Below are 25803 nucleotides of genomic sequence, written 5' to 3'. Positions count from 1 at the left end.
TGCCTGGAAAAGGTTGCCCTACACTGTGAAAGGCTGGGTCTGAAAAAGCAGGGCATTAGGGTAGGAGAGACCCTGCTGTCTGCAGGAACAGCTCCTCTGGAATAGCCTTGGGCTCAGCTGGAGAAGGGGATGGGGCACAGTTTCCTCGAGCTGGCCCATCAGGTGCCGACGTGCCTGGCTCACAGCCCGGCAGCTCACAGCCACACAGCCCCATGAACGCTGCCTTTCTTCTCACTGCTGCGCTGCCCTTGGCAGTCCCTCAGCTCCCTGGCTGGGGAGGGAGAAGAGCCAATGCCTGCTTTGCTGTCCCTTTCCCCTTGCCAGGTTTCAGCAAAGCACAGACCCCCATGTTGGCGTCTCCCCTGCTGTGAGAGCGCACAGCAGACCCCTGGCTCACCAAGGAGACATTCTGTGTTACCAGCTCGTATGCCGAGGACAAAGCAGAAAGGAGAACATAGAGGCCCCTGGCCATTCTTCACAGACACCAGCTGTTACACAGCGTTTGGAAAGATCTACACAGCTGGAAGCAAGGCAGCCAGCGAGGACTCACCACAGACTTCTCTCTGGCTGCCAGCACGGCTGCTTCCTTCATCCCATCCTGGGCTCCGCTGGGCCAGACAAGCGAGAGCTGCACCTCCAGTACAGAGCCAGGCCTCCACTGCAGGCAGCCACAGCTCTGGTGCTCATCCTCCAGCAGCAGTCCTGCATCCCCAGCAGCAGGGCAGCTCCCCACAGACCGCTCCCCATTTCCCGCATTGCTGGCAGCTCCTCTGCACACACCCTGCAGCCAGCACCCGCCCAAAGTGCCCTCATCCTGCACCCAATATACCGATTGGCACTTTGTGCCTCCTCCTCACCTCCCTCCCCAACTTCTTTCTCTTTTAATGACTTTTTTTTTTTTTTTTTTTTTTTTTTTTAATCAACCCCTGTTGCAAGGTTGAGCACTAGAATTAACCCAAAAGGTATAGGGGTATTGTATTAAAGAGCAGCATTTGAGGTAGATAGGCTGAAAATGGCAGCCCAGGCATACTAACCAACCACCAACCTCTCCCCGTATCTCAGGCTTAACTGGGGGTCTACGGGTAGAATACCTCTTTCATTTCCCTCTTTTCAGGCTTTCCTACTTCCACTCCTTTTTGTCTACACACGTACTAAACCCTTTTAATCCTTTTCCACTTCCATCCCACACATTTCCTTCTATCTCTGGGTGCTGTCAGAACAGCCTTGACTCGCACGTGGTCACATTACTCATGCTGCAGCAAGGAGGCTGTGGCAATCATTCCGGCATGGATTGGCCACAGGTTTCTCCAAGACAGCAATCTAGTGAGTATTTCCCATTCCTCTGCAGACCATGCTGCTGACGTCAAAGGAAGCCTACCAGTACACACCCCCAGCTACACTGGTTATGGGAACCAAGCAGCATTTATCCCACCTCAAGTGTGGCACCCTTCACTTATTGGAATGAAAAATCTAACGCTGCTGAACAGCTCTAACAGCAACGCAAAGAAATGAAGAATGAGCACAGGAAGAGAGTAAAAAGCCCAATGTTCATTTTTAGCAATACCTCCCCTTGTTCATGTCAAGCATAAAATGTTTTCATACACACTGACCCAAGTGCACACACCTCAAGGATCTGCATAGTGCCCACACAAATCTGTCAGGAAAAAAAAGATGTTAACACCTTCCTCAGTTAAAAAAGCTGGCCCAAGGAATAGCTGGCATTTTAGACTCCAAAGATATGGGCTGAAGTAATAATCCCATCAATAACCCATTTATTCAAGATCACTCAGTGTATCAGTAACAAAAACCCTGAAGCAGAACAATCTCCTCTCCCTGACTGCCAGTTTAGTGAGTGAAAAAAAAAAACACCAAGAGTCATCACCAAGTAAAGATCTGACTGCACCCAGGTAGGACTTCCTGATGACCACTCTTGTGGCACTGCCACCCCTTCTGCTACAGGGGGAACCTAAGACAACTCTGCAGATTACCTTTGCAATTGGAAACACAAGGAGAATTCCCAAGTCACGCTGTTTTAAGATTTTAAATTATCTAGAGGTCATCCATTTTGAAATTAGATTTATTACATGATCAGATTGAAAACAACATACAGGCTACCAAAGTCTTGTTTTCACCTCGTGCTTGCATTAAAAAAAATGAGCACAACTGCAGATGTGTCAGACAACAGGAGCCCAGTTAGAGAATGGAAGAACTGAGATGCATGGAAGCCTCTGGGTGTGCCATCAGAGGGCTGCGCTCCTCACACAGTTCAGGATCAGTTCAACCCCAGCTCAAAACACCAGGGAGGGAGAAGGAGCAAGCAGGCTGGATTCTACTTCTGACAGCGCTGACTCTGGGCATCTGAGGAGGCTGCTGAAGGAGAAAGGTCTCCTAGAAGACCAACCATGGGCAGAAACATTACTGCAGTCAGGTGCTTCACAAAGAATACAGTCACCTTTTTATACCTTATAAAAAAATAATCACTGGCTCACCAAGCTCATTCTGAATTAAGAGCAAGCCACGATTATGTCATACTAAAAATGCTTTTTGTGGGTCCAACCTGAACCAGTTGTGGATGGACGCTCCATGAAGAATGAAGTGAGGTCTATGCCTGCAGCATCGCGGCTAACGGACCTAATGAGGGGCCACAGGAGCTCCCATGGCTGTACTGAGGATGATTTCCTATTGAACACATTCCAGAAGCCCCTGACTAGGTGATACTTCAGCAGCACTTCGTCCTCACTGGAATGATGCTGTAATAGGGATAAATACACGTGTAGAAAACAAGCCACTGAAGAAAATTATTATCAGTCAAGTTCAAACTACCGGTAACTGAAAGCAAATGTACCTTTGAGACAGCTGCTCTGAAAAGAGCTTTTATGGCTACCTGTTATACTCCAAGCCATTAACCCAGTGTTCTTTTGACAAGCCAAATAATAGGGATCCCCACCCCCACACATCAGGATCACTGATTTTAGAAGTTCACAGACAGGAGCCAAAACGCAGTTCGGTCCCTGCACTGCGATAAAGCACGTTCACATCTGAACGATGCAGCACAGGAACCCACAGGACACTTGGGAAGGCCCTTGTCTCGGAGTGCACGATGGCAGCCTTTTCCAACACAGTGCAGCCAGCTGACAAGAGCAAAGTCTGGAGCCTGCGGGAAACACAGCAGAACAAAGCTCCAGCTCCAGAACAAACGCTAAGCATAGAAGCTCTTGAAAGCCATTCAGTACTGTTAGAAGTGGATAGCAGAACCTGCTGCCGTTGAGCAGCAGCACTCCACACAAATCCATCTGCTTTGTGCTTGGGTTATCCATGTATGATGAAGCTGTTCAGAGCCAGGTGTTTGAAGCACAGGTAGCACACAGTACCTGAAGGTGCACTTGAGTAATACGGCAGTTTGAGAAGAATGCCCGAATGCAGGCATCCTTTTACCTGGAGGAGGAATGGCAGGTGACAAGAGGAGTATGTTTTTCAGTAATATGAGACAGCATTCAGCCTACTTGAAGTTAATACCAGATCTTATTCGGATATGCTGAAAGAACAGAGGCAAGTTTGTTGGGACCATGCCACCTCTTCCCCATGTTGGCTAACAGCATATCACCTCAGAGAGGCTTAGGTACAGGCTAAGATGTCCAAGTGCAATTCCACTTCCATCGCCTGGGCCAGAGTACCTGCAGCTACTAGACTCTGGCTGTAATGCATCCTAGTTTTATCAAGCCAACTATTTCATTCATCAGAAAGCAATTTAATACCCTGAGACCAGGAGTTTAGAGTATGGAATATTAAAAAAAAAAAAAAAAAAAAAAAGACACAAAGGAAAGCTGCTATTTCCTTTCAGAACCTGTTCAAGCCTTCCAATACTGATGAACAAGGTATTCCACCACAAAATGGAATGAGGGAGTCCATACAAAATTGTGGTTGTGCAAATCTTTGCTACTCCTATCAGCTTCCTGACCCTATAAAAATGTAGGGATAAGTAAGATTTTCCTTATAAAAGTTGTAGTTTCTTTCTTTTCTGGTCAAGAGCTGTATCACTACACAAGACTACGTTTTATTGCTAATCACAGACGGACGCACCAGGATTTCAGAATAGTTTGGTTTATAGCATTCCTACGTAAGAAAAGGAAAAAAGTTACAAACCCAGTTTTTTGCAGATACACTGCTATCTCCCTATAGAAGCAGGGATGCATTAGGTCTGTTTCACTAGAAAATTCTCCTCTTTAACTACTTCTGGAGAACGTTACTTTATTCTTCTTCAGCAGAAAAGTCATCCCATCATCCTATGCAGAAAGGAAGGTGGCCAATCTGCTCCACAGCCCCAACACCCTTTCCTACAGAATGGGAAAGGAACAAATATTTACATGGCTCCTGCTGTGGCATGTTAATGCTTACGTTGCTCGGAGCAAGCTGGCACACCTTCAAGTGCACTTACTACCCAGCTTAATTCACGTTCCTATTGCTGAGGTAGCAAGTCCTCACCAACACAACTGAGAGGTGCCCGACTTATGCTTTATAAAAATGCTGTGGAAACCTTTGCTAGACAGCAACGTGGCAGCACTCCTACTTGAGAAGAGCACTGCACAGCTCCTCAGTAATACATACGGTTCAGTGCATGCTTAATCTGTCACAAACCCAACAGCTTGTGGCCACACAAAAGGCAGTGCTGCCACAGAAAAGGTACAGCACTCATTCAGGTGCCACTGCCCTGTCGTACTCAATACTGTGATGCTTGGATTTCAAAGGTGGAGAGTTAGTTGGAACTCCGCCCCTTTGTTCATTATTGCATTAATTGGAGTGGGAAGAAACTCAGAAGAAACTCTTGATGATGAATGCCTATTTGGAAGGTGAATGCTTAATCTTGTTAGAAGGCTGCACTGTGCAGGGCTCCAGACAGATTTTTTTTTTTTTTTTTTTATACTGAGGCACATATAGTTAAGAGTAATTAAATCAAAACGAGCATTGGAACAAAAATATCAAACGGTTAAATAATCTGTCCAATAGGTTCGGTTTCACATTGCACCTGTTCACACGAGCACCTCCTGTCTGCTTGGATCTGAACAGCCTACAGCTCAACCATCAGAAAGAAGGTGCTGAGAAACAAGAGTCTGAAGCTGCTTACAACAAAAACAAAAAAAAGGATATAAATATAAAAAGAGGTTCAATATCAAGCACCAGTAATACTGCCTGCTCGAGCCCACGTGTAGCCAACAGGGAGACTCTCAAAATCAGGAACATTATTCAATTAAAACAACAGACTTTGTACTATTCTGCAGCTGCCAAGATTCCTGGCTACAACTCCCAGAAGAGTTTTTCACCTGTCAAAATAGTCTCTAAAAGAAAAGCAAGATGGCTCAACGAGACGAAAGCAGCACCCTCTCAAGCTGGCTTGTTCAGTACAGACCCAACTTCAGACCACGAGATCGCAGGCATCAGCAAATGGGATCCGTTTCACCATCCAACAGCTGCCTTTCAGTTACTGCAGAGCATCAGCTTCACAACCTTCTTTAAAAAAAACAAAACAAAACAAAACAACCCTGGATTTGAAGCATCCAAATATGGCCTGTTGTACTGGAGCGTTTAAATCCTTGGGGGAGGTGGGCATCTTCTTCCTCTGCCACAGGCAGTGCTTACTCCATGATGGCCCGGTACAAGGCAGGTTCAATGTAATCTTCCCGGTAGCGTGAATTGATCACTCTTTGTCTCTTCCTCTCCTGCCTGACCTCCTTCTCTGCGAAGATCTCTGTGAAGCGCATATCTGAAGCTATTGACTAAAGGAAAAGCAGAATTAGTCACCAGAACACAGCCCAAATCCCTGCCTCCCATTCTCCTTTTGCGTGAAAGATAGGACCGAGATGGGACACTTGGAAACATTCACACCTCTCCAAAAAAGTGACCTCTTGGATTTCTGTGCACAAGAAAAATATTTCAGAAACTGGTTTTAAAAGTCTGGGGATAAGTTTACTTGAGCTGTTAATCAGAGACCTAAAGAATCACAGGTTTCAAACTTAACTGAGTAGATAATTTAAGTTCACAGTTGCTTTCTTAAACAAATTCCATGCAATCTAGTATATTCCGTGCTTTATTGTGCAGGCAGGTTTAAATGGCTGGTCACAGGAATCAGCTATTGCATGCTTTCTTAAACCTTCAATACACTGTGTGCCTCCCAGCAGGTTCGGCAGGGCCATGCTGCAAAGCAAGATACCTAGCACACAGTCCCTAGTTACAATTTTCATAGTTGGAAGCATGAAGCAGTGGAACAGGGACACAGAGAGGTTGTGGGATGTCCATCCTGGAAGACAATTAAAACTTAACTGGAGGGAACCATTAACAACTTTGCCCAGCTTCCAAGTTCAACCTGCTGTGATCGGAGTGACCCTGCGCTACTGATTCCCATTATTTGCAGAAAGAGAACAGAAGTTTTTCTCTCTATATCCCCTCCGTCCAGCTCTCCTTTTGTAGCCTGACCAAGCCACCAAGCTTCCCAACAACTCAGCAGAAAATCAAGCTGCAATCTTCTGTTGCTGTGCGCTCAGCTTGCTTTTCAAGGACAAATTAAGAACAAATGAACTTATTGAGTAGATATCCGTACCCTGTTTACCTACCAGCCTTGACTTGACTCTCTTAGGAAGCTCCTCTTCCAAAGTGTACACATCATCCCTTTTCACCATCAGCTGTGAACCATCCTCAAATTCCACCTGAAAGAAAAACAAATTGTTGTGCTACAAGCCTCAGAACTAGAACCCTTCCACAGCTACCCTTGTCTTCTCTCCCCTGCAGAAGCCTCCCATGAAAGCCAAGCGGTAAAAAGTCATTTCATATGATACATATGCAGGTATGTACACTGGAAGATTCTTTAACCAAAACCTCACCAATCCCACAACAGTAAAAGCAGCCAAGAAAGTTCTGTGACACTCTTTCAACACTCAACAAGTCTCCTTGAGTATCTGAATGTTATCACCTTCTTAGCACTCACTCCTTTGGAAGTGTGCGAGGCAGAATGCACTCACAGCAAGCAGCAAAAAGGATAGAAGACTTCTAGATTAAGCCAGAGGAACTGAGTTTGCTCAAGAAAAGATCAGTGCTTTTCAGAAGCTGAGACCTTCAAACAGGTAGCCAGATATAAGCAGAGCTGCAAGTAACCACCTTGCTGTTAACTCCAGCAGCTGTTCCTAGCAACTGGCATTGCTGAAAACACTGAGCAGCTGCCTCTCAAGCATTTTAGCACGTCCCTCCTACAGTTCTGCTCATTTTGCTAGTGGCTCTGTTTATTTACTTCTTGCAAGCAATTAATTTTCAGACAGTTCTGTACCTGGTACATCTGGATTGCATGTGATGCAACAAACTTGGCTCCATAAACCTGTCCATCTGTCCATCTCACCTGCACAACTTCACCTTCAGCTGGAGGACCCAACTGAAGACAGTCTCGACTCTGTAGCATAAAGGAGAAATTTGGGAGATAAGAAAAAAGAATAAACAGTTTCCCTATGTGAAGATTCAACAACACACAGGGGAATCTATCCCAGTCCCATCAGGCACAGCACCCCAACAATTGCTCCATTTCAGGGACTGAGGAATATCTGTGTCACCTGTGTCCAAATCACGACTGTGGTCCTGATTTCAGTAACAACTCATGCAAGAATAGTGTAAAAGTAGCAGTGAAGTTATGGACTTATCATTAAGCAGCTCAAGATTAGCTACACTCCCTTAAATCTGTTCTTAATTTAATGCAAGTTGGTCTCATGCAACACCTGAGATGCAGCACATCTCAATCACAACATGGCCTAGGTTTGGAGCACATAATAAATCCCATCCTGACCCAGCTTTGCAGTGGCAGGAATTCATTCACTTCATGTGCCCTCTACTGGAGCTAGGCTCCCAGTACATAAGGCAACATACCACAATGTCCTCTGGATACAGGTTATCACTGAAGGAACCATCATCAAAGTTGACCTCATAGAAAGTCTCTTTTGCGAGGCTGACCACTTCACACTGATAGAAGCGGCCATTCTTGTGCTTGCTGATGACTATCTGCCCAGGTGACAGATCTTGGAGTGCAGCCTTAGCTCGCTGAGAAGAAAAAGCACTTTTTAAGCACAATGACAAAAGAAAGAGCGCATTGAAACCCACAGCTCTGGTGCTGGCAGAGAAGGAAGCAAAATATTTCATATTTGAACACAAGTGAGTATCTGTAAACTCCATCAGCAGCATTTTTAGCAAAGTTCTAACTCCAGTATTTAAAATGCTTAAAACCTAATCTGTTAGCTACAGCTGCCCAATCCTAATGCAAGCTACTTAGTAAATTAAGCGCTCATTCTTCAGAGCAACACAAGGCATTCACAGTCAATATTCTCTAATAGACTGCTGTGATTTTGAAAGCTAAACGGACTACACAAGAACTTTACAAACTGATCAATCACTTAAGCATGAAATTCTATGATAACTCATGCAGCCTGCTGGAGTCCCAGAACTAACACCTGCATATCAAACATCATGGCATAAGAACACTATTATTCTTTGTTACAACAGCCACAGGAGAAATGTATGCTCTCAGTCCACCTGGGCAGCAAACTAAAACATAATAAAGGACCTAGCTAATAGCCAAGATAGTTCAGAGCAGCAGCAAGACTGAGATCAGAATCCAAGACCAATATAATTAGATTATGCTGAATATATACAAGAGTCGAGCCTTCAACAAAGTTTCAGTAGAATTACACCATCTAAAGCCTTTCAGTCCCTTCAAGACACTGCAGTTCAAATCCTAGATGTCACTCACCTCTGCCTGAGATGGGATCTTATGCCTGAAGCAGGTAATGAAGACAACAAACGGCCAGTCATCAGGCTGCATCATAACTCCTGCTGCCTGGGCACAGCTGACATGAAAGGATGTGGGACACCGACCATGGGAGCACTGTACACAGCAACCTGCAATTCTCTTCCTTCGTTTTTTGCAGAAGATGCATTTCTGTGGACAGGAAACTAAAGATCACTGGTTGAAATAGGTCTAAAAGTCTGATGCTGTGTCAGTCACTCTGAGAGGGCACCGCTAATTTCCAATGAAAACAAACAGAAAGCTAACAGCTTGATTTCATGGCAAGAATATTTCTATGTACGTAATTTCAACGATAAATAGTATACAGTAAATATCTACCAGCTCAGCATGCACAAGGCATGTGGCCTAAGAACTCTGGCACAAGGGGATGTAGGATTACTCAGCCTAGAATGCCTGAAAGTTAACAGGGCCCTTCAGCCCTGGCTACTAAGTTGCAAAAGACAAATAAAAGATTAGAATAATGGGCAAAGATCGAGGCGTGGGGGGAAAGTTAATACAGAATTAGCAGTTAAAATTCTATCACTACTACCAGTGACCCAAGGACACCTGGATCAGGCCTGATTGGGCATTGAAGGACACTACCCATAACACACTGCAAAATAGTTATTTCTTCCTTCTTCACTGACCATGAAGTGGAAATTCAAATCCCAACTGCTCAGCAATGGCAACTAGTGACCAAGAATTGTTTTGCTCTGTGCAAAAAGGCCTAACTGCAGAATGGGTTAAAACAGCCTGAAGGAAGAATGCCAGAGACAGAATGATTCCATGTAAAGAGTCATTTCCCTTATTAAGGAGGTAAAAAATGTTGCAACTCTGTCTTGTTTCAGTCATGGAATTTAAGTGCTCCACGATCAGCTTCCAGCAGCAGAATTGTTGCTGGGCTATGATCCCAACACAGACACTCAATGCCAGGATAGGTGTTAGAGAAAGGGTATATAAGGAATAGGCTCACGATGCATCTTTCTGCACTCCCTGTAGGACTGCTTCTAGTGCAAGGATTCTGTCGAATGTATTATAACTTCTTTTTAAATTTCAGCACAAATATGCATTCAACTCGCCTCCAAAGATAAAAGAAAAATTCCACAACAGCTGTGAGGAGTTAAATACAGCTGCTTTCTTGTTGAAGACATTCACTAACATTTCCATATTTTGAATGACCTACAGAGATGCTGTTTTGTGAGGTGATGCTTTTATTTTTCCCCATTTTTCCTTCTAGTCTTTGCTGAAGACAACATAGAGAGTTGGAATCTCAGACAATTTTTAAGAGAGGACTTCCCACAGAAGAAAGCCTACAGATTCAAATAGTTATTTTCTTCCCAGAGAGATTCTGCAGAATGGAAGCAAACTATTTTCAAATAGGTGAGAAAGCAGTTTTAATGAGGGACAAGAAGACTAAGAATGAAAAGAAGAGTCCAGAAGGGACACGCAGTATCTTTCTAAGGAGAAACTACATTTTCTCTGATCTGCATTGCATACAAGCAGTGGTATATTCTCTTATTGAAGACTAATGCTCTCAGATAGCATTAGCAAGATGAACAAAACAAAGGAAAACGCAGCAGTGAAGCACAGGTGCTCCTTACCAGTCTGAAACGTTGCAGGGGAATCTTGCCGACATCTACAGGACTGCGCTCTGCAATGTTCACAAATTTTGCTTCCAGTACACCAACAGCACACATGACATGAACCCACCTGTCAGGACAGAAGAGGTGAGGGGGGAAAAGAGTGAGTATGATCTCCATAGCAGCCTCTGTTGGACTACTGTAGGTAAATGCAGTTCTGATGAAGCTTGCCACATAAACTTAGTTTCTGCTTCACTACACAGAGACTGAAAGCTGGCAGTGCAATCTTCCCTCCTACTACTAACACAAGTTTTCTTTATACTTTCAATCTGCTACTAAACAGGTTAAATAGAATAGCAATTTAGTTTGACTTATGCTGGTTGCACACCTGCATTTTGAAAGCTTGCCTGATGTGTTTATTCTCTCTCAAACATGCTTCACAGTAATGGCTCAGTCACTCCTGAACTCATCTCAAGACAATGACCAAGAGGCTGCGGCCCCACAGCCTTCAAAAATGTTCTGGGTGGGATAAGTTTCAGTTACATCATAATGCTCCTGGTCTGTACCACTTAGTTTCCATCAAATAACTTCAGATCACTCATCATGTGAAAAGAAGCAGGGCAAATAGCTGCACCTGGCATACTTGCTACAGAGAAACCCTGAATTTCAACGTTACGCTCCTTGAAATTGTAGTTGTCCCGTGTCTCCATCTCAATACACTTCATGGAGAAAACAAAGTCTTCTGTGAGAATGTACTGAGATTGTTTCATCAGGAACCTACTTTTTGATTTTTATGTGGTACATTACACCTCTGTAATTTGGTCACTCTGCAACATCAAATGCAGACGTTTGCTTTGCAAGCCTCGCCCCATCTACTGTGGAACGGAGCTGCTCCCCGAAGATCAAAAAAGCTGGAACACTCACTTGTCATCATTGGCTCTTTGCAGTGCTCCTCCTCGTAATGAACACAAACAGCAGTCCTGTCACAAGGAGAAAACATTAGCTGAAAGAATGAAGAATGGAGTCGTGCACTTGATAAAAACTTGCTCATCAAAATGAACATCCGGACAAAAAATTGTTTCACTGTCAGAAGAGAGCTAAACGCCTTGGACGGCTCAGCCCTTCATCTCTCATCAGTTGCTGCACTTACAGCAACAGATGTAGACTTCAAATCTGGCAAAGGCAAAGCCTGAAGTTCTTGTTATAGGTTCCTTTTACAAACACAATACCCTATATCCTCTGAGGACATCTAAATGGATGTGAAAAAAACATAAGCAAATACAATTCCCAAGGTCAAGATATTCTGCTTATCTAGAGCCCACACAGCTTGTCAAAGGCAACATCTCCTGACAGAAGTTACTTTCTCTAACTGCCATATCATATGCTGAGGACTGAGCTATTCCCACACTGATGCGCCGACTCTAGAGATCAGCAGCTTTGCACACGTTGAAACAATTACATGCCTTCTTTACACAAGAGAGATTAAAACAACTGTAACACCATGGAATAAACTCTGAAGCAAGTTCCCAGATGTACTGCACTCCATCCGGAGATTCTCAGAATGAACTTTACCTCTTCTAAGGCATTTTCTGTACACCTGGAGCACATCCAGTCTTCAGTGGCCTTGTCAGGGGATACACCATAACAACCTAGAACAGACACAGCTCAGTTGCAAGCATACCCTCCTGTTCCACTCACAAGTAAAGTAACAGTAAAAATCAATAAGCCAAAAGATAAGGCTGTGTATTTCATGTTGTTCATACAGCCAGCTCCACACTTCAACACCCAGCACTGCAAACATGTACTGCTCAGATGACAGCTGGACTTGGTCTACTTGTACATTAAGGGACGGGTAGAAGCTTACTGGGATGTACAGACTTAACCCAGAAGGCCAGAGTTAAGACTAGTTGCACTCACTTGCATGAACGCAGACTTGGCAGTTCCTGCAGGTGATGAGCACGCTGGTTCCATCTTCCTCTAAGTAAGGGGTTGAAAGATTGAGGTCAGTGCTGCAGCCAGTTGTAGTGAAGCACATTTCAGGAATCAGGGGCTTGGTTCGGATCTTCCCATCTGCAGCACCTGCAGTTACTCCAGAGTTCTGACTGCTGCCTCCACATTCTGCCTACAAGGGATGCAGATAAGAGTTATGTTTTACAAGCAAAACCATCTCATCTTCACTCAACCATTACTCCACACATAATTCTACTTTCAAAAAAAAAGACACTGAAAGATTAAACAGATAGTAGATTTGGTGGAAATGAATTTGTTAAAATCCTTAGTAAGTGCAAGGTGAAAATTAAATTATTAGTGGCACTGCATCCCTCTGATAAAACAAGCAACGTGCATGAAAAACTGCATCTCTTCCAAAGGAAATCCAAAGGATTCCTCATGGAATCACCTAACCCACCTCATGCTCAAAGGAAAAATACGTCTGCTGCATCCACCAGCCCATAATGCTGCTGCCCAATACTGTTCAATCATCTTTAGTATTGAAGGATTGTGATCACACAGATAAACACTTGTTTAGATCTGAACTATGAAAAAGTAACGGGAACTGCAACAAGTCTAACAGGCTTGAAACTAATTTGTTCCAGGGAAAAAAGCAGACTAATAACAGTTTCACAGTTAAAGCTCAGAAGGCTTTTAGGCTAAGCTTTTGTATTTATTCATTTAAACTGATGTCACAGCAATCATCACTTACATGCAAAGTTAACTGAGATATGACTCCATTCAAGCTTTCTAACAGCTAAAAAGAAATCAATCTTCTTCTCTGAAGAAATGAAGACTATCCTTTGTACCACCTCACAGGCCACCACGGAGGTAGACTGTCTAATCAGAAGCAGGCTGCATGGTAGAATGAACCTGCACTGTCCCTCCTGTATGAAAATGAGAATCTAACATAAAGCAACCAAGGTGGAAGCATTTCCAGCAAATCTTCTTTATTCAGCTTCTGTAACAGATTTGCACTGCATGTCAAGCAGAAAGTAACCTTTAAGAAAGCTGAAGAAAACAAGTATGGCTTCTGTTTTTTGTTTTAAATAAAGCAGCTAAATACTTTTCTTCACAAAGGAAAAAGAAGTATTTGTCTAGCATTTTGTTTATCTGTAAGGGTAAGTGAAGTGAGTTCTCAAACTTGCTACAGACTTAAAGTTTGAACAAAGATCACAGCTGCAGCTCCATTCTTGGAATAGTCCCTCCTTTACTGCCTGACAGCCTCACCTGACAACCTGCAGCTAGACTTTTCTGCATGCTGGCACCTGGAACATAACCTAACAATCACACTGGCAACCTTTTCAGCCACCTCTATTACAACATTAACAAACCTGGACAACGTACCTGATACGTCTGGAAGAGCATGCAAACAGCACAGTGAGGAGACTGCTGAGCCATGGTCCGGTTGTACTCTTTTTCAGCCTCAAAATTTGGTGGTCGGTTCTGCCAGAGCTGGCTAAGTGGCTTGGCCCAAGCTTCTGTCTCCTCAGCTTCTTCTTCAGGAGTTAGTTGCTCTGATGCCTCTGCAAAAAGAGATCGTTAGTCAGGGACGATGTGTTCTTACATAGACATCCTTCTTGCAAAAAACAAAACAAAACAAAAAAACCCCTAAACTAAATAAAGCAAGAAATTAGGAATGGAGGTGACAAAGACTGGCATAAGTTAAATTTGCAGAAGTGTGTTGGGAGCTAGTAACATAGCCTTATTTTTAAGCTGCACCTACTAATCAAGCAACCATGCATCAGATACAAAACAGGATTATTGGCATTGGCCAACGGCATCGATCCCAAAGCACATCAAGACAAAGGCTGTTAGATAAAGAATGTATCTATTCTATTTAAAAAAACAGAATAATGAATATTTACATCAATTACTGGAATGCTCTAAAACTGACTCAGTTATGGGACAGCCTAGGGTACTAGTTTCATTTTCCTTTCAGAGTTGTAATTTTCCAGAGAGCAGTACAGGAAAGAAGGAAGTCACTATTAGGGAGGAAAGATTAATGATGTGAACAGAAGAACGAGACAAGCACCTCATCTGTGATGCAGAGGTGTAATGCATCCCACGCTGTCCACCAAATCTGTGGCCCACCCTAAAGCTTCCCAGATTGCACAGGGCTTACCATCATCACTAATGCAGTCTTTAACCAAAAGCGGGTGGTGGCGTGGGAGCTTACTCAATGGCTGGCGACGACCCTTGGACTTCTTACTCTCCTTCATTGATTGTATATATTCCTTTGTTACCTGGGCAAGGAGAAGCAATTCAGCAGTCAAACTAGCACACGTCCTTTTGAACTCTACAACAATATATTGTGAACTTAAGAAACCTCCACAAAACGCACGTATGCTTCCACGATTTTGTTTCTAACAGTTCTCAGATGTAAACCTGGCCAAGCTTGTAGAAGAACTGCTTGCACCACGTCTGCTATGGAAAATCACACAGCAGAACTTGGTGTATGCTGACTATTCAACTACGTACGTGCTCTGTTGAGTCATTCACAGACAGCACAGGTCTCACCGTGGCTTTTATAAAAAGTCTACCTATATAAGAATGGTGTCAAAAATAAAAACAGACAAAAGACAAACTGAATGACTGCACTCAGAAGGGCTGCAGTAAGAAGTCTCAAGCCTTCTGGAAAAGTCAAGAAGGCTGTATGCCTACTTAGAGATTCCGAGTTAAAAAAGAGTGAAGAGCTCACTCAAAATAACAGGCTGATTTTAAAGGGAAGGAAACTTTCACCCCATCTGCTCATTACTTATCTTGGTGTCTTCCCAGACAGACTGGAAGGAGGAGACTACAACAATGGTTTTTATATAAAGCGATGGGTAGAAGAAGTAACAAGTGACGCACACTGACAAAATGACTACTAACCTGACAAGTAAGGCAATAAAGGCAATGATTTTAACAGGCCATAACAGTAAGCCACTCAAGAGATAAGAACATCCTTTCTTTGAATCTGTCAGTCCTTTAAAAGCAGAAGCAAATCTTAGATTAAACGCAACTTCCATCTCAACAAATGTCTTTTCTTTTATACAACAAGCCAGAAGAGAGCAAAACCAATCATCATCTCTGCTCTCCTACATAGAGTTGGCTACAAGAGATCTCAGAAACAAACATGCTTTTGTTCTAATGTAGACCAACATTCCCAGTTACTGCCTAATGGAAAATTTGTTTTAAAACAAGCCATACTGGGGAAAGCCATCTACACCCATTCACAATTTCTTGTTTTCCCTGTATGTATTACGAAATGGAAGCGTCAGCATCAGCAACTCTGTGTCTTTCATTTAAGTGTATGTGAGAAGCCTGTCATTTTCAATTTTATCAATAGATTAGCCCAGCTGCTGCTCCATTTATGCAATTCCTGAATTCTGAAGACCCAGCAGTTACCAGCCTCCCACCACTTCAACTCACAAGAGAACAAAGTTATTTGAGAAGACAACAACCACTGGTAATATTTTAACCTACAGTAGCCTTCTTTTGGTTTGTCTAGTGAAGGATTCATTAAACATTCAAATGTATTCTTACCCCACCCAGTCATTTTTGTTCCATCCTTTCTTTCTAAAAGAGGACACGTGCCCATGTGTGCAACTTTATAAAAACATCAAACAAATGAATGTGGTCACAACAAAGGCTGGATTGAAGTAGATTCACATCAGGTATAAACAGGTGTCTGTTACCATAAACGGATCTGGATCAGCCTGTAATACTACCACCATCTCAAAACCACCAAGCTACCCTTTTCCTTAAGGCACTCGAATAATTTAGTGATGATCTCAAAACATCTCCCTTGTTTTCTAGAAGAGTAAAGAAGGTGAGGCGTTCACCTTTGTTTCCTGCTGTATTGTAAAAAAGAGAAACAACCAAGCAACCTGATACACAAACGGGCATGGAAGGAAAAGTAATCTGCACAGGTAGAAGCTCTGTGGCAGCAAACCCACGAGCACACATTACAGCTCTCAAGCTTTTAGTACTCATGCCATTCATACCTCTGCCAATTCTTGTTCATTCACACCGGCTGTAGCACTGGCTTTCTTTCCTGAAGTCTGTTCATTGTCAGATCCACTGGCATCCCCTCTAGCATAGCTATGGACTGTAAGCACCCCAGCTGGCTCAGGTAGAGTTCTTTTGGGCAACAGATCAGTTGATTCAGAGTCTGAAGACCCTGAATATGCTGGTGAGCTGGGCTGAACACTGGAAGGTGCACTCTGCTTTGAAGTCGGCAAAACTGAAGCAGAATTTGAAGTATGGGAGATGGAGAGATCCAACACAGCTGCCTCTTGCTCTTCCTCTTCTTCTTCCTCAAGCTTCACCACTTTCAGTTCTTCAGATTTAGCCATGCCCACACGATCTGGAAGAAAGGATATACTGACGTTTTCTAAAGTCTGGGAAGCAGAGAGAACAGCCCACCACCACTTGCACAACGTCAAATAGGAAAGCAGACTGGACAAAAAAAATATGTGATGCTAAATCATGTCAATAGCAGCTCATTAATTCAAACATCAACAGAGAATAACCTATGTATCTGCTCATTGCAGCTGACAGTACAGAAACTAGGGTATATCAAACCATGTCAGAAGGTGGACTCAAAACAAACAGCAATGTATGGTCCCTTATATGATGTAACTGAACACTGCAACTCCTGGCCATCTAAGGCTGGGGGTGAGAGCTTACAAGGGTTCAAAGGAGACTAAATAGGGAATACAAACAAAAAAACAACACCAAACCAACAGAGGATTATTAAATACAAACTGCAAACAGAGGGACAACAGAATATGAGACAGCAGTATCATACGAATTTGCCTTCTTCTTATATTGCTCCATAGGCACCCCTATCCTTCCTAGCCAAGAACTGTCCTGCTACAAGCCATATTAATTTTCTTCTGGCATACTAATTACAAAATTATACATCTGTACGGCATACCAGAGCCATACTACCAGGTTATAAGCATGAACAGGTCACACTGTACAACAGTGATATATAGAGGACCGTACACTACTGACAAGTCCAATACATTTCTGTATGCTGGCAGAAAAAAAACCCAGAAATTGGCATTCCTAGCTTTTTAAGCAAGCAAGTCTCATGTGATACTTCCCTTTAATTCAGCTGAAAGAAAACATCCCCATGACCTACTGCATTCAAGCAGCTATGGAATAGCTCCCTATACATTTATTTTTCCTTCATTTTTTTTTTTTTTTAAGTGCAATTCTCACGGAGGAGTTATCCACACATAGGTCACAAAACAATTCAAACTGCATTCATCTCACTTCCTTAAAGTGCTTACTACTCAAACAGTGTCAGCCACATCTAACAAAACGTACTATCAAAAATTGTACCAGCTGCACCCTCTGGTCTTGAAAATTAAATGACAACTATCTTGAGTCTCACGACAGTAAGTGTCTGATGTGCTTTCCATGGCTCTGACAAATGAGTATCTGCTTAATTATTATTATTTTTTTTGGATGTGACAACAATCTACCTACCAGCCTGCTGTGAGACAGCGACACAGTTTAGTTCAGCAGCCTCTGTTTCTGAAGACTGAAACTGAAACGCTTGGTCCTGCAGTACCAGGATAAAGCTTGACACAGTTACCTGGAACCTTGTGTCCCTGCTCACTCTGCTGCGTCACTTCTCCTGTAGCTCTCTCACAAGGTTCTGCAGCATTTGCTTCATCCTGAGCAGAGCTCAGCTCCTCTTTGGGGAAGGCCTCGCTCTCACTCACTTCCTGAGGTACTTCCAGGCACACTCTGTGCCTTTTTGTTCCTATGCGATGCTTGGGCACGCTGCAGAAAACAAATTCACGCCAGGTTACCAAACACATCACAAGCTTGCTCAATTTCTGTCTAGATACACAAAATACAGCCTGCTTTGGGTCATGCTGTTTTATGAGACAGTACCTTGCAAGCTGAATCATTCCCAAATTATTATCTGTTAATTGTACACTAGGCAGTTATGTTCTAGCCAGATAGAAGCCTAGTCTTTACTTTAAAAACAAAACAAGCAAACAACGCTTCAAGAATATTAGATGACACTGGCTGGGGAAGACTTAACTGCAAAACATAAGGTGATGAGCCCATCACAATCTTCAGCAATTGAGACTACCAAAATTTGCCAGCAAGTACCATCTCATGATCCCAATACACTGCCTTTTCCTTCTGACCTCTAAATGCATGCTGCACTTTGGACACACCCATCCAAAGACAAAGGACTATCTTCCCAGTCAGCGCATTCTCCATCTATCACTGACTATCATCAGCTTGGATCAAAACAATAACAAAAGAATAAAAAAAGAAAGAAACTCTATTCCCAAGAAGAAAACAAACAAACCAACCACTAACTCCAAGTGCTATTGTTTTGCATCAGGATCCAATTGCTAATAATTGCAGTAGAGCAGCAGAGGACTATGCGCAGCATTACCTTTTTGTCTCATCCCCATCCAGTTCTTCTTTACATCCTTCTCCTGTTTCCATATCCTCAGCATATTGCCTCCCACTCTTAACCTTTTGCATGAGATCCCCTTTGAGGAACTCAGCTGCTTCTGGTGTTGGAAGAGCGTGGTCAATGACAGTCACATCCTTCCCAGCTTTCCAAAGCTTGTAACGGTCTGGCTGGTACTTCCTCACAAACACATCCATGGAGATCTTCACCATGTCCTTCCGACACGAACACTGGAGTCACAGAAAATATTTAAGTAAGGTTACATCCTGAACAATTTTACTCTGCATTCCTATACCACTTTGCTTTCAGGAACTTAAATAAATAAAAAAGACCCCAAAAGCTGCATGTATTTAAGCCTCAAAACTTTCATGACTGCCTCCTAGGAAATCAAAACAGCATAGGCACTAAAAACTGGGCAGAGAAATCAGCAACAACCAGATGGAAGAAGATGCTACAACAGTAGCAAATGAAGAAAGCCCACCGACCCATTTACAGAGTTGCTGGTAGAAGCTTAAAAATCCGTGAGCTCACACAAAACCAGCCAGCAACGCCAGAGGTTGTAACAAGGCAGCCCACCCATTGCAGCAGAAGTTCCTCTTAGCTGAGCAGAGTTACAACTAACGTTTGAAAGCTTCAACATAATTTCTGAAAACATAACCCATATTTGCAAGGCACCTCTACATGGACACAATACAATGCAATCAAGATTCTTCTTTGAAAGATGCTAGTTAGCCACCCGCACTTCTCCAAAGCCTCGCTTGATTTATACGATGATTAAAAAACAAACCAACCCCCAAAACATGCTTTATGCTAAAAAAGGACAGTAGGCTGACTGGAGACAGTTACCTTACCAGAAAGAAAACATCACATCTTAAATTGGACAAAGCTGGACTGAATTCACTTCCTTAGAACAAACACCAGGGGCTCAAAATGAGCAGCAGAGCATTGGGCACTGCATTCAGATTATGCACAACAGAATGGCAACAAACCACTCACCAATACAGACTGCTTCCCATACTCAATCCACCGAAGAGTAGCAAAGTTGGTGGATTCAGCACAGTTAAATCCATGATTAAAGCCAGCATGATAACTATAAGGAAAAGTTATCATGAACTCTCCTGCCTCCTGTGTCACCTAGAAGACAATTGAGACATCATATTGTTAATCAAAGCTTAAGAGTCTATTTGGTGAATCTAAGTAAAAACAGTTCCTGTACTCCTCATGCAGCATATCTGAATCCCCAGTCCATACAACAGTAACTGGAGTTGCTTGCTGCAATGGTAAATCTTGATACTCATTTCCATTATCCTCCTATTTGCCCAAAGCACTTGTTTACTAGAAAGCAAGACTCTTATCACTTCTTACTAAAACACAACTGGATGGATCAAAATAGCACAGAAGTACCTATACATAGGAAACACACTGATAAGCCATCTGGAATTTATTAAGACACTCATTTGTATTTACTGCAGGTTTGGCTGGAGTGCCTAACGCCAACTAAAATATTTATTCACCTTGGAAATTTATTGCTGTTCTCACTTGAGTACAGCTTTCAGTCAGCTCCCCTGCACGTCCCTGCTGCCTAGCAAAGTTCCACACAGCCCTTCAGCAGTCCCCATAGATCTAACAGGGTTTCTGGATAAGGCCTGAAAGACAACTGCATGGTGGGAAGGAGGAAGCAGAGGCAGCAGATTATCAGCTTCAGAAATAATTCTAAAATCACAAATGCCATGAAATGGGAAACAAGTCATACTTTGAGGAGCAGCTCACGGGGAAGAAAAAAAAAAAAAGAAGGGAACAAGTCTTTAAAAAAATTCTCTTTGACAAACATGCAGCTAAGCAGTGAAGTTAAACTATCACAGGACAAGTGTAATTTCTCACAACCTCTCGATAAACAAAGGTACAATGGAAAAGCATTCCTATGTGGCCTTGCTACTCCTGTTTTCCTCCCTAAGCACCCACTGGTGGCTGTTAGAGATGAGATGGATGCGTGAGCCTTTTTACTGAGCTAGAGTAACTGCAATTACTTGTCTCTACCTTATCAAATGGGATGCCGTATTTCTTCAGAATCGATGGAGAGATCAAGGTCATCTTGTGACGGAGAAACGCTTCACAGCTCTGGGCACTTCCTGGAAAGAATCCTGTTTAAAATGAAGGAAAGGTATGATGTTACCACTCTGTGCTTTGGACTGGACTTATTTTTCAGTAATTTTTAGGCTAAATTTACTGTCTGAACAGCGCTTTCCCAAGGCCTAGAAGTATGGGCCAACTTATTAGGACATGAGTTTGCGCTCTGATGAAAAAATGAGATGCCTTTACCATATCCCCATTTGAAAGACAGTAAGAAAGACAACACACAGAAGGATCTTTCCCAGGCTAAAACCTTCCAGATCTGACAATCAGCAGGTAAGGATTTTCTCATTAAAACTTTTACAGACCACAGCTGCATTATTTGTAACGTGACATTTTTCTTGAGCTTATACTGAAAACAAATGGAAGTAATCCCACCTACATCCTGAAAGAAATGATCAGTTCAATCGTGCCAGCTTGTGCACTCATCAGTGTCCACAGGCACGTCATACTGCAAAAGAGCTGAAACCTGTAGAGGCTCCACATCCCACAATCTGAACAAGATGGGACATAAAAGAATGGCACAGTTACCTTTGGCAAGTCTCTCCAGTCGCTTGCCATGCTCTGGAGGAATAGAGTACCTGCAGTCAGAAGAACAAGTTTGTTAAGCTCAATTGACACGACAGAATCTCATCTCCACAGTCTCCTTCAAAGTTTGATGACATAGAGACAAAAATCTTTATCAAGGAATTTCACCTCCCTTCTCAAGGAAAACTGAGAGAAAGATGACATCTGTGGACTTCTGCTTAGCAGCCAAGGAAATAATAATTCCAATTCATTTAATTAGCAGATCTGTGCAGCAAGGCACATAGAAAAACGCTCAGTGACCCGATTTCACAGGAACACAACCACTAGTACGCCTAGTATAAGAAGAAACACAGAGCAAAACAGAAAATGGAATAACATCTTCCAGCTGCTCAGACCAAGACTGGACTAAATCACGCAGTGCCACATCCTCCACCTGCACAACTTGGATGTGTTTGGCAGTACTCCATCTCTCTCTGCACACACCTTTTTATGTGTGCCACAAAACTCCAAGCTGGTTTGGCTACAGTAACTAAAACCACTCACATTTCTTTTGACCTGGGACAGAGTGCTATAACCTGCTGACTAAATCAGATTAACCTATCAGCAATGTTAACTTTTCCCATTTAATACTGTAAAAGTAGCAACAGCCAAAAGGTTTCATTTGACTCAGCTACTCTGTTCTCTGTTCCCATGTCATTGCCACGGCATGGGGCTGCTCGCTGCTCACATGGTGCTAGCTATTATTTCTGACTTCAAAGTTGTATTAAAAGGCAGCCAAAAAGACTAGTTTCCAACAAAACTGCCATGGAAACAATTGTTGAAATTGTTTGAGAAATTCACTTGTGAACAGAAGGGAATGATTCACTCTTCAAATGCAACTCATACAAGAGAAAAATTCAGGAATCCTCACTAAAAACCATCACGAAGGCTCTGACACTGGACAACTGCTCAGCAAAACCCACTGCTCTGCTTTTACCTCTATGATAAGTAGCTAAATTTCAAAGTCTGTTAAAAACAACAGGCGTATTACTTCTACCTGGCCACTGCAGAGCTCAGGAAATCTCAGGAAAAGCAAGATTTCCAGGTTCCAGCCCTATCACACCAGAGAGTGTCCAGCTTACATTATAATTCTGAAGAGCTCTTTGCATCACAACAGCAATTACACTTTCAAGAAGGAAGCCAAACAAATTTTACTGAGGCCACGTACTGGTTTCAGCTTCCTCACAAGTTTCTAATGCTTTTGTCACCAGATATTACTGCACTGCAAGATAGCAGAGAGAGTCATTTTCAACTCTCATAGAAAAAAATACCAGAAAATACAGGTGTCAAAGTGCTAAACTTGCATCTAGAAGCTATCATAGAAAACCTTACCAGGACTTAGGCTCCCCAAAATGCAGGTAATTAATACTGTAGAGATCCATGTCCTCAGTATGCCAAGCAAATGAAGTTTTCCACATGCCAAAATAGAGGTAAGGAGTATTCACTCCTTCAATGGTTATGCCACTCTCATTCTCCACAACATCCAGGATCGTGTTCAATCTGCCAATATTCCATGCATCCACGTGCTGCAAAACACAAGCCTTGTGTTAAACAACCAATACAAAGAACCAAACCACACAACTGAGACAAGTCACAGAAAGTTATCAGTTATGCTTGTGATCAAGTGGCACATCACGACAAGTCATTTTCTGGCACAGCTCAAATTATCAGCTAGTTCGCCTACACCAAGTTTCCCCACAGTGTAACCTTACCTACAGATTCTCTACCAGACAGTAAAAGCAACTGGTCAATACAGAAAGGATCAGGAGGAGAAACAGTCACAGAGTTACAGACTTCACACAGTGCAGAACAATAGTGCAAGCCTGAGCTGACAGCAGACCAAAATCTCTTGAAGAACACTGTCATCCCAAACATCTTTCAAAAAGGAGCAAGTTATAATTCAAGAGGCTAGCAACCAGACTGTGTAACCTTTTCAAACGTTTAGCATGCTAACACACACAGTGACCACAGAACTGTCATATCAAAACAGAAGCACTAGAGAATACCTAAGCAGTGCATGTTCACTGCCTAACACTTATCAGGATAACACACCATAAGAGCACAAGAGTGGATCTTGCATTTCAGAAGCAAGCTGTACTACACTGAGTCATAGAACGGCCTGGGTTGAAAAGGACCATAATGATCATCTAGTTTCAACCCCCCTGCCATGGGCAGGGTCACCAATCATTAGACCAGGCTGTCCAGAGCCACTGAAGTGTGAACAGTGCTCACAGAGGTGCCCCAGAACATTACCTCTAGAAGCTTTCTTTAACTACCTGGTTTACATGGAAAGTGTTACTGTCACTAACTCCTTCTGGTAGCTAGCCAAACGCTGTGTTGGCCTTTATAGAAGGCAGTACAACACATACAAGGATAAGTGCTACTTGAAAACCAAAACAGTGCTTACCTTGTCATAAAGTGTGCCATTAACATCAGCACCATAGATGGGGGCGTTGAACGTAAGGTTCTTCCAGTACTTTCGTTCAAGGTCTTCGAAGTCTGTGTAGCGAGGTGTGCAGTACCTTAAAAACATCAACCAAGGGCTCAGCATTGGTACTTGAGGAGTTTAAAACAAGGTTCTCCACCAATGAAAAAAAAAACAAACAAAAAAGATACAACAAAAATAGCAAACGCACCAGAGAGAGTCCTCCATCCCCCGAACAGCAGCCACAGCTCTGATCCCAAGGGACTCGGGAACAAAGGAAGAGAAGGAAAATGCCTCTCCCCCCCTCTCAGCCTACTTTCAGTTTTGGTTAGCGCACTTCCCTCAGCTCAGCACAATTTCCCTTTCTACTGCTGCGCCTCGTGTTTGTAAGCAAAAGATAAAAACAAAGTTTTAAGCGACTGGAAAGGAACAGCCCTACTTCCCTACTCCCTGCTAGCGAACTAGCTGAGCTCACCAGTGAGATGCCCGCATGTTCCACCCGCTGATGTTCTGCACGCTAAACAAAGAGCACGGTCTCTCAGGGCCGAACGGAGGATCAAACTCAGCACCGAACGCCTTCCACACAAGGACTCACAGCTCCCCAAGCAGCGGCTCCGCGCTGCCCCCCGGGCACAGAGGCACAGCTCGGGACACTCCTTACTTGTCGCTGTTGGCGATCCGACGGAACTCGCGCACCGTCATGGCCTTCTTCTGGATGTTGTACTGCGTGAAGAGCCCGGACTGCCCGGTCACCACCTGCTGGATGGGCGCGGGGATCACCAGCTCGTCGATGTCGTCGTAGCACTTCCGCGGCTTCCACTCCTTGGGGGGCACGATCTGGGGGAGAGGTACGGGGTCGAGGTGACGGCCCGGCCTGCCTGCCTGCCTGCCTTCCCTCCCCGCCCACCCCCCGCCACACAAAGCGCAGTCCCCGCACCCCTTAGGGCCCGCTTCGCCCCGACGCACCTTGGCCAGCCCGGCGCGGTGCGCTCCCTGCGCCTCCACGTACGCGATGTAACGGCTGAAGTCCCGGAACTGCTCCATGGTGGGGCGGAAGGTCATGATGCGCGCGCTGGGGTTGAGGCTCTCCAGCTCCGAGGCCATGGTGCCGGGCCGCCGCTGCACGGAGGAAGGGGTTGGGGGGGGGAGGGGGCGCGGTCACAGCGCGCACTGCCCCGCACCCCGCGAGGCCTCGCCCCACGCCTCGCGCGCACGCCCCGCCTCCTCCCGCTGGCCAATCGCCGCCGGATCCGCACCGGCTCTGCCTCTCCATTGGCGGAGCGCACCCGCCCGTCAGGGGCTCCTTCCTCCTCGCGGCGCAGAGCTGCGCTGCTTCACGCCCCTCCCCCCAGCCCCGGCCGCACCGGGCCGGTCCCGACGAGGAGGGCTGCGAGTCCCCGCCCGGCGAGCTCACGTCAGCTCCGCGTCCCGCTTCTTCGCCTCTTCCGCCCTCCCCCCGGCTCTCCGCCACGCCGCCGTATCGTTCCGCACTCCGCGCCCGGTGAGTCCCGCAGGCCGCCGCCGACGCCACCGCGGCCGATCCCCTCCGCCCGAGCCCCGCCCTGCTTCCAAGCCACGCCCCCTACCCACCGCCCCGCCGCCCCGCCTCCGGCGCCGCAGCCAATCGCTTCCCGATCTCCCTTTCGCAGCCAATAGGAATTCGACGTCCGGTCGGGGCGGACCAGCGAATCAGGAGGCCGGGAGAGGGGCGGTTGCTAGGCGGACTGTGGGCGGCCGCGGGCCGGACCGGAGGCCGTCGGTAGGGGGCGGCTGCTAGGGGGGCCGCGGCCTACTCGAGGCGGGCGTGCCGGGCCCGCTCCCCGTGCCCAGCCTGCGGCGCGCCCACCCGAAGCGGCTCAGC

The 25803-nt window shown here is 44.5% G+C and overlaps 1 protein-coding gene across 1 annotated transcript; it reads right to left on the bottom strand.

Moving 5' to 3' along the window:
* Nucleotides 1–2059: 2059 nt before the first annotated feature.
* KDM4A (lysine demethylase 4A) lies at nucleotides 2060–25424 on the bottom strand. The gene is made up of 22 exons (XM_042819637.1): nucleotides 25357–25424; nucleotides 24909–25061; nucleotides 24604–24779; nucleotides 23925–24039; nucleotides 22850–23043; nucleotides 21482–21531; nucleotides 20858–20961; nucleotides 19817–19954; nucleotides 18800–19050; nucleotides 17975–18165; nucleotides 16371–16732; nucleotides 14507–14627; nucleotides 13729–13907; nucleotides 12310–12514; nucleotides 11965–12041; nucleotides 11317–11372; nucleotides 10414–10522; nucleotides 8777–8965; nucleotides 7900–8070; nucleotides 7313–7432; nucleotides 6606–6698; nucleotides 2060–5771 (listed from the first exon to the last, which is right to left on the bottom strand). Exons 2-22 carry the CDS (start codon nucleotides 25044–25046, stop codon nucleotides 5631–5633), a joined length of 3180 nt encoding a protein of 1059 aa, XP_042675571.1. The 5' UTR covers nucleotides 25047–25061; nucleotides 25357–25424; the 3' UTR covers nucleotides 2060–5630.
* Between the last annotated feature and the right edge of the window lie 379 nt (nucleotides 25425–25803).

Source organism: Centrocercus urophasianus, unplaced genomic scaffold (assembly GCF_019232065.1).
Source record: "Centrocercus urophasianus isolate 14NV4802_14NV808 unplaced genomic scaffold, USGS_Curo_1.0 seq_18, whole genome shotgun sequence".
Lineage (NCBI taxonomy): Eukaryota > Metazoa > Chordata > Aves > Galliformes > Phasianidae > Centrocercus > Centrocercus urophasianus.
Note: the sequence above shows the minus strand (reverse complement) of the source record. Positions and strands in the feature narration are given on the sequence as shown.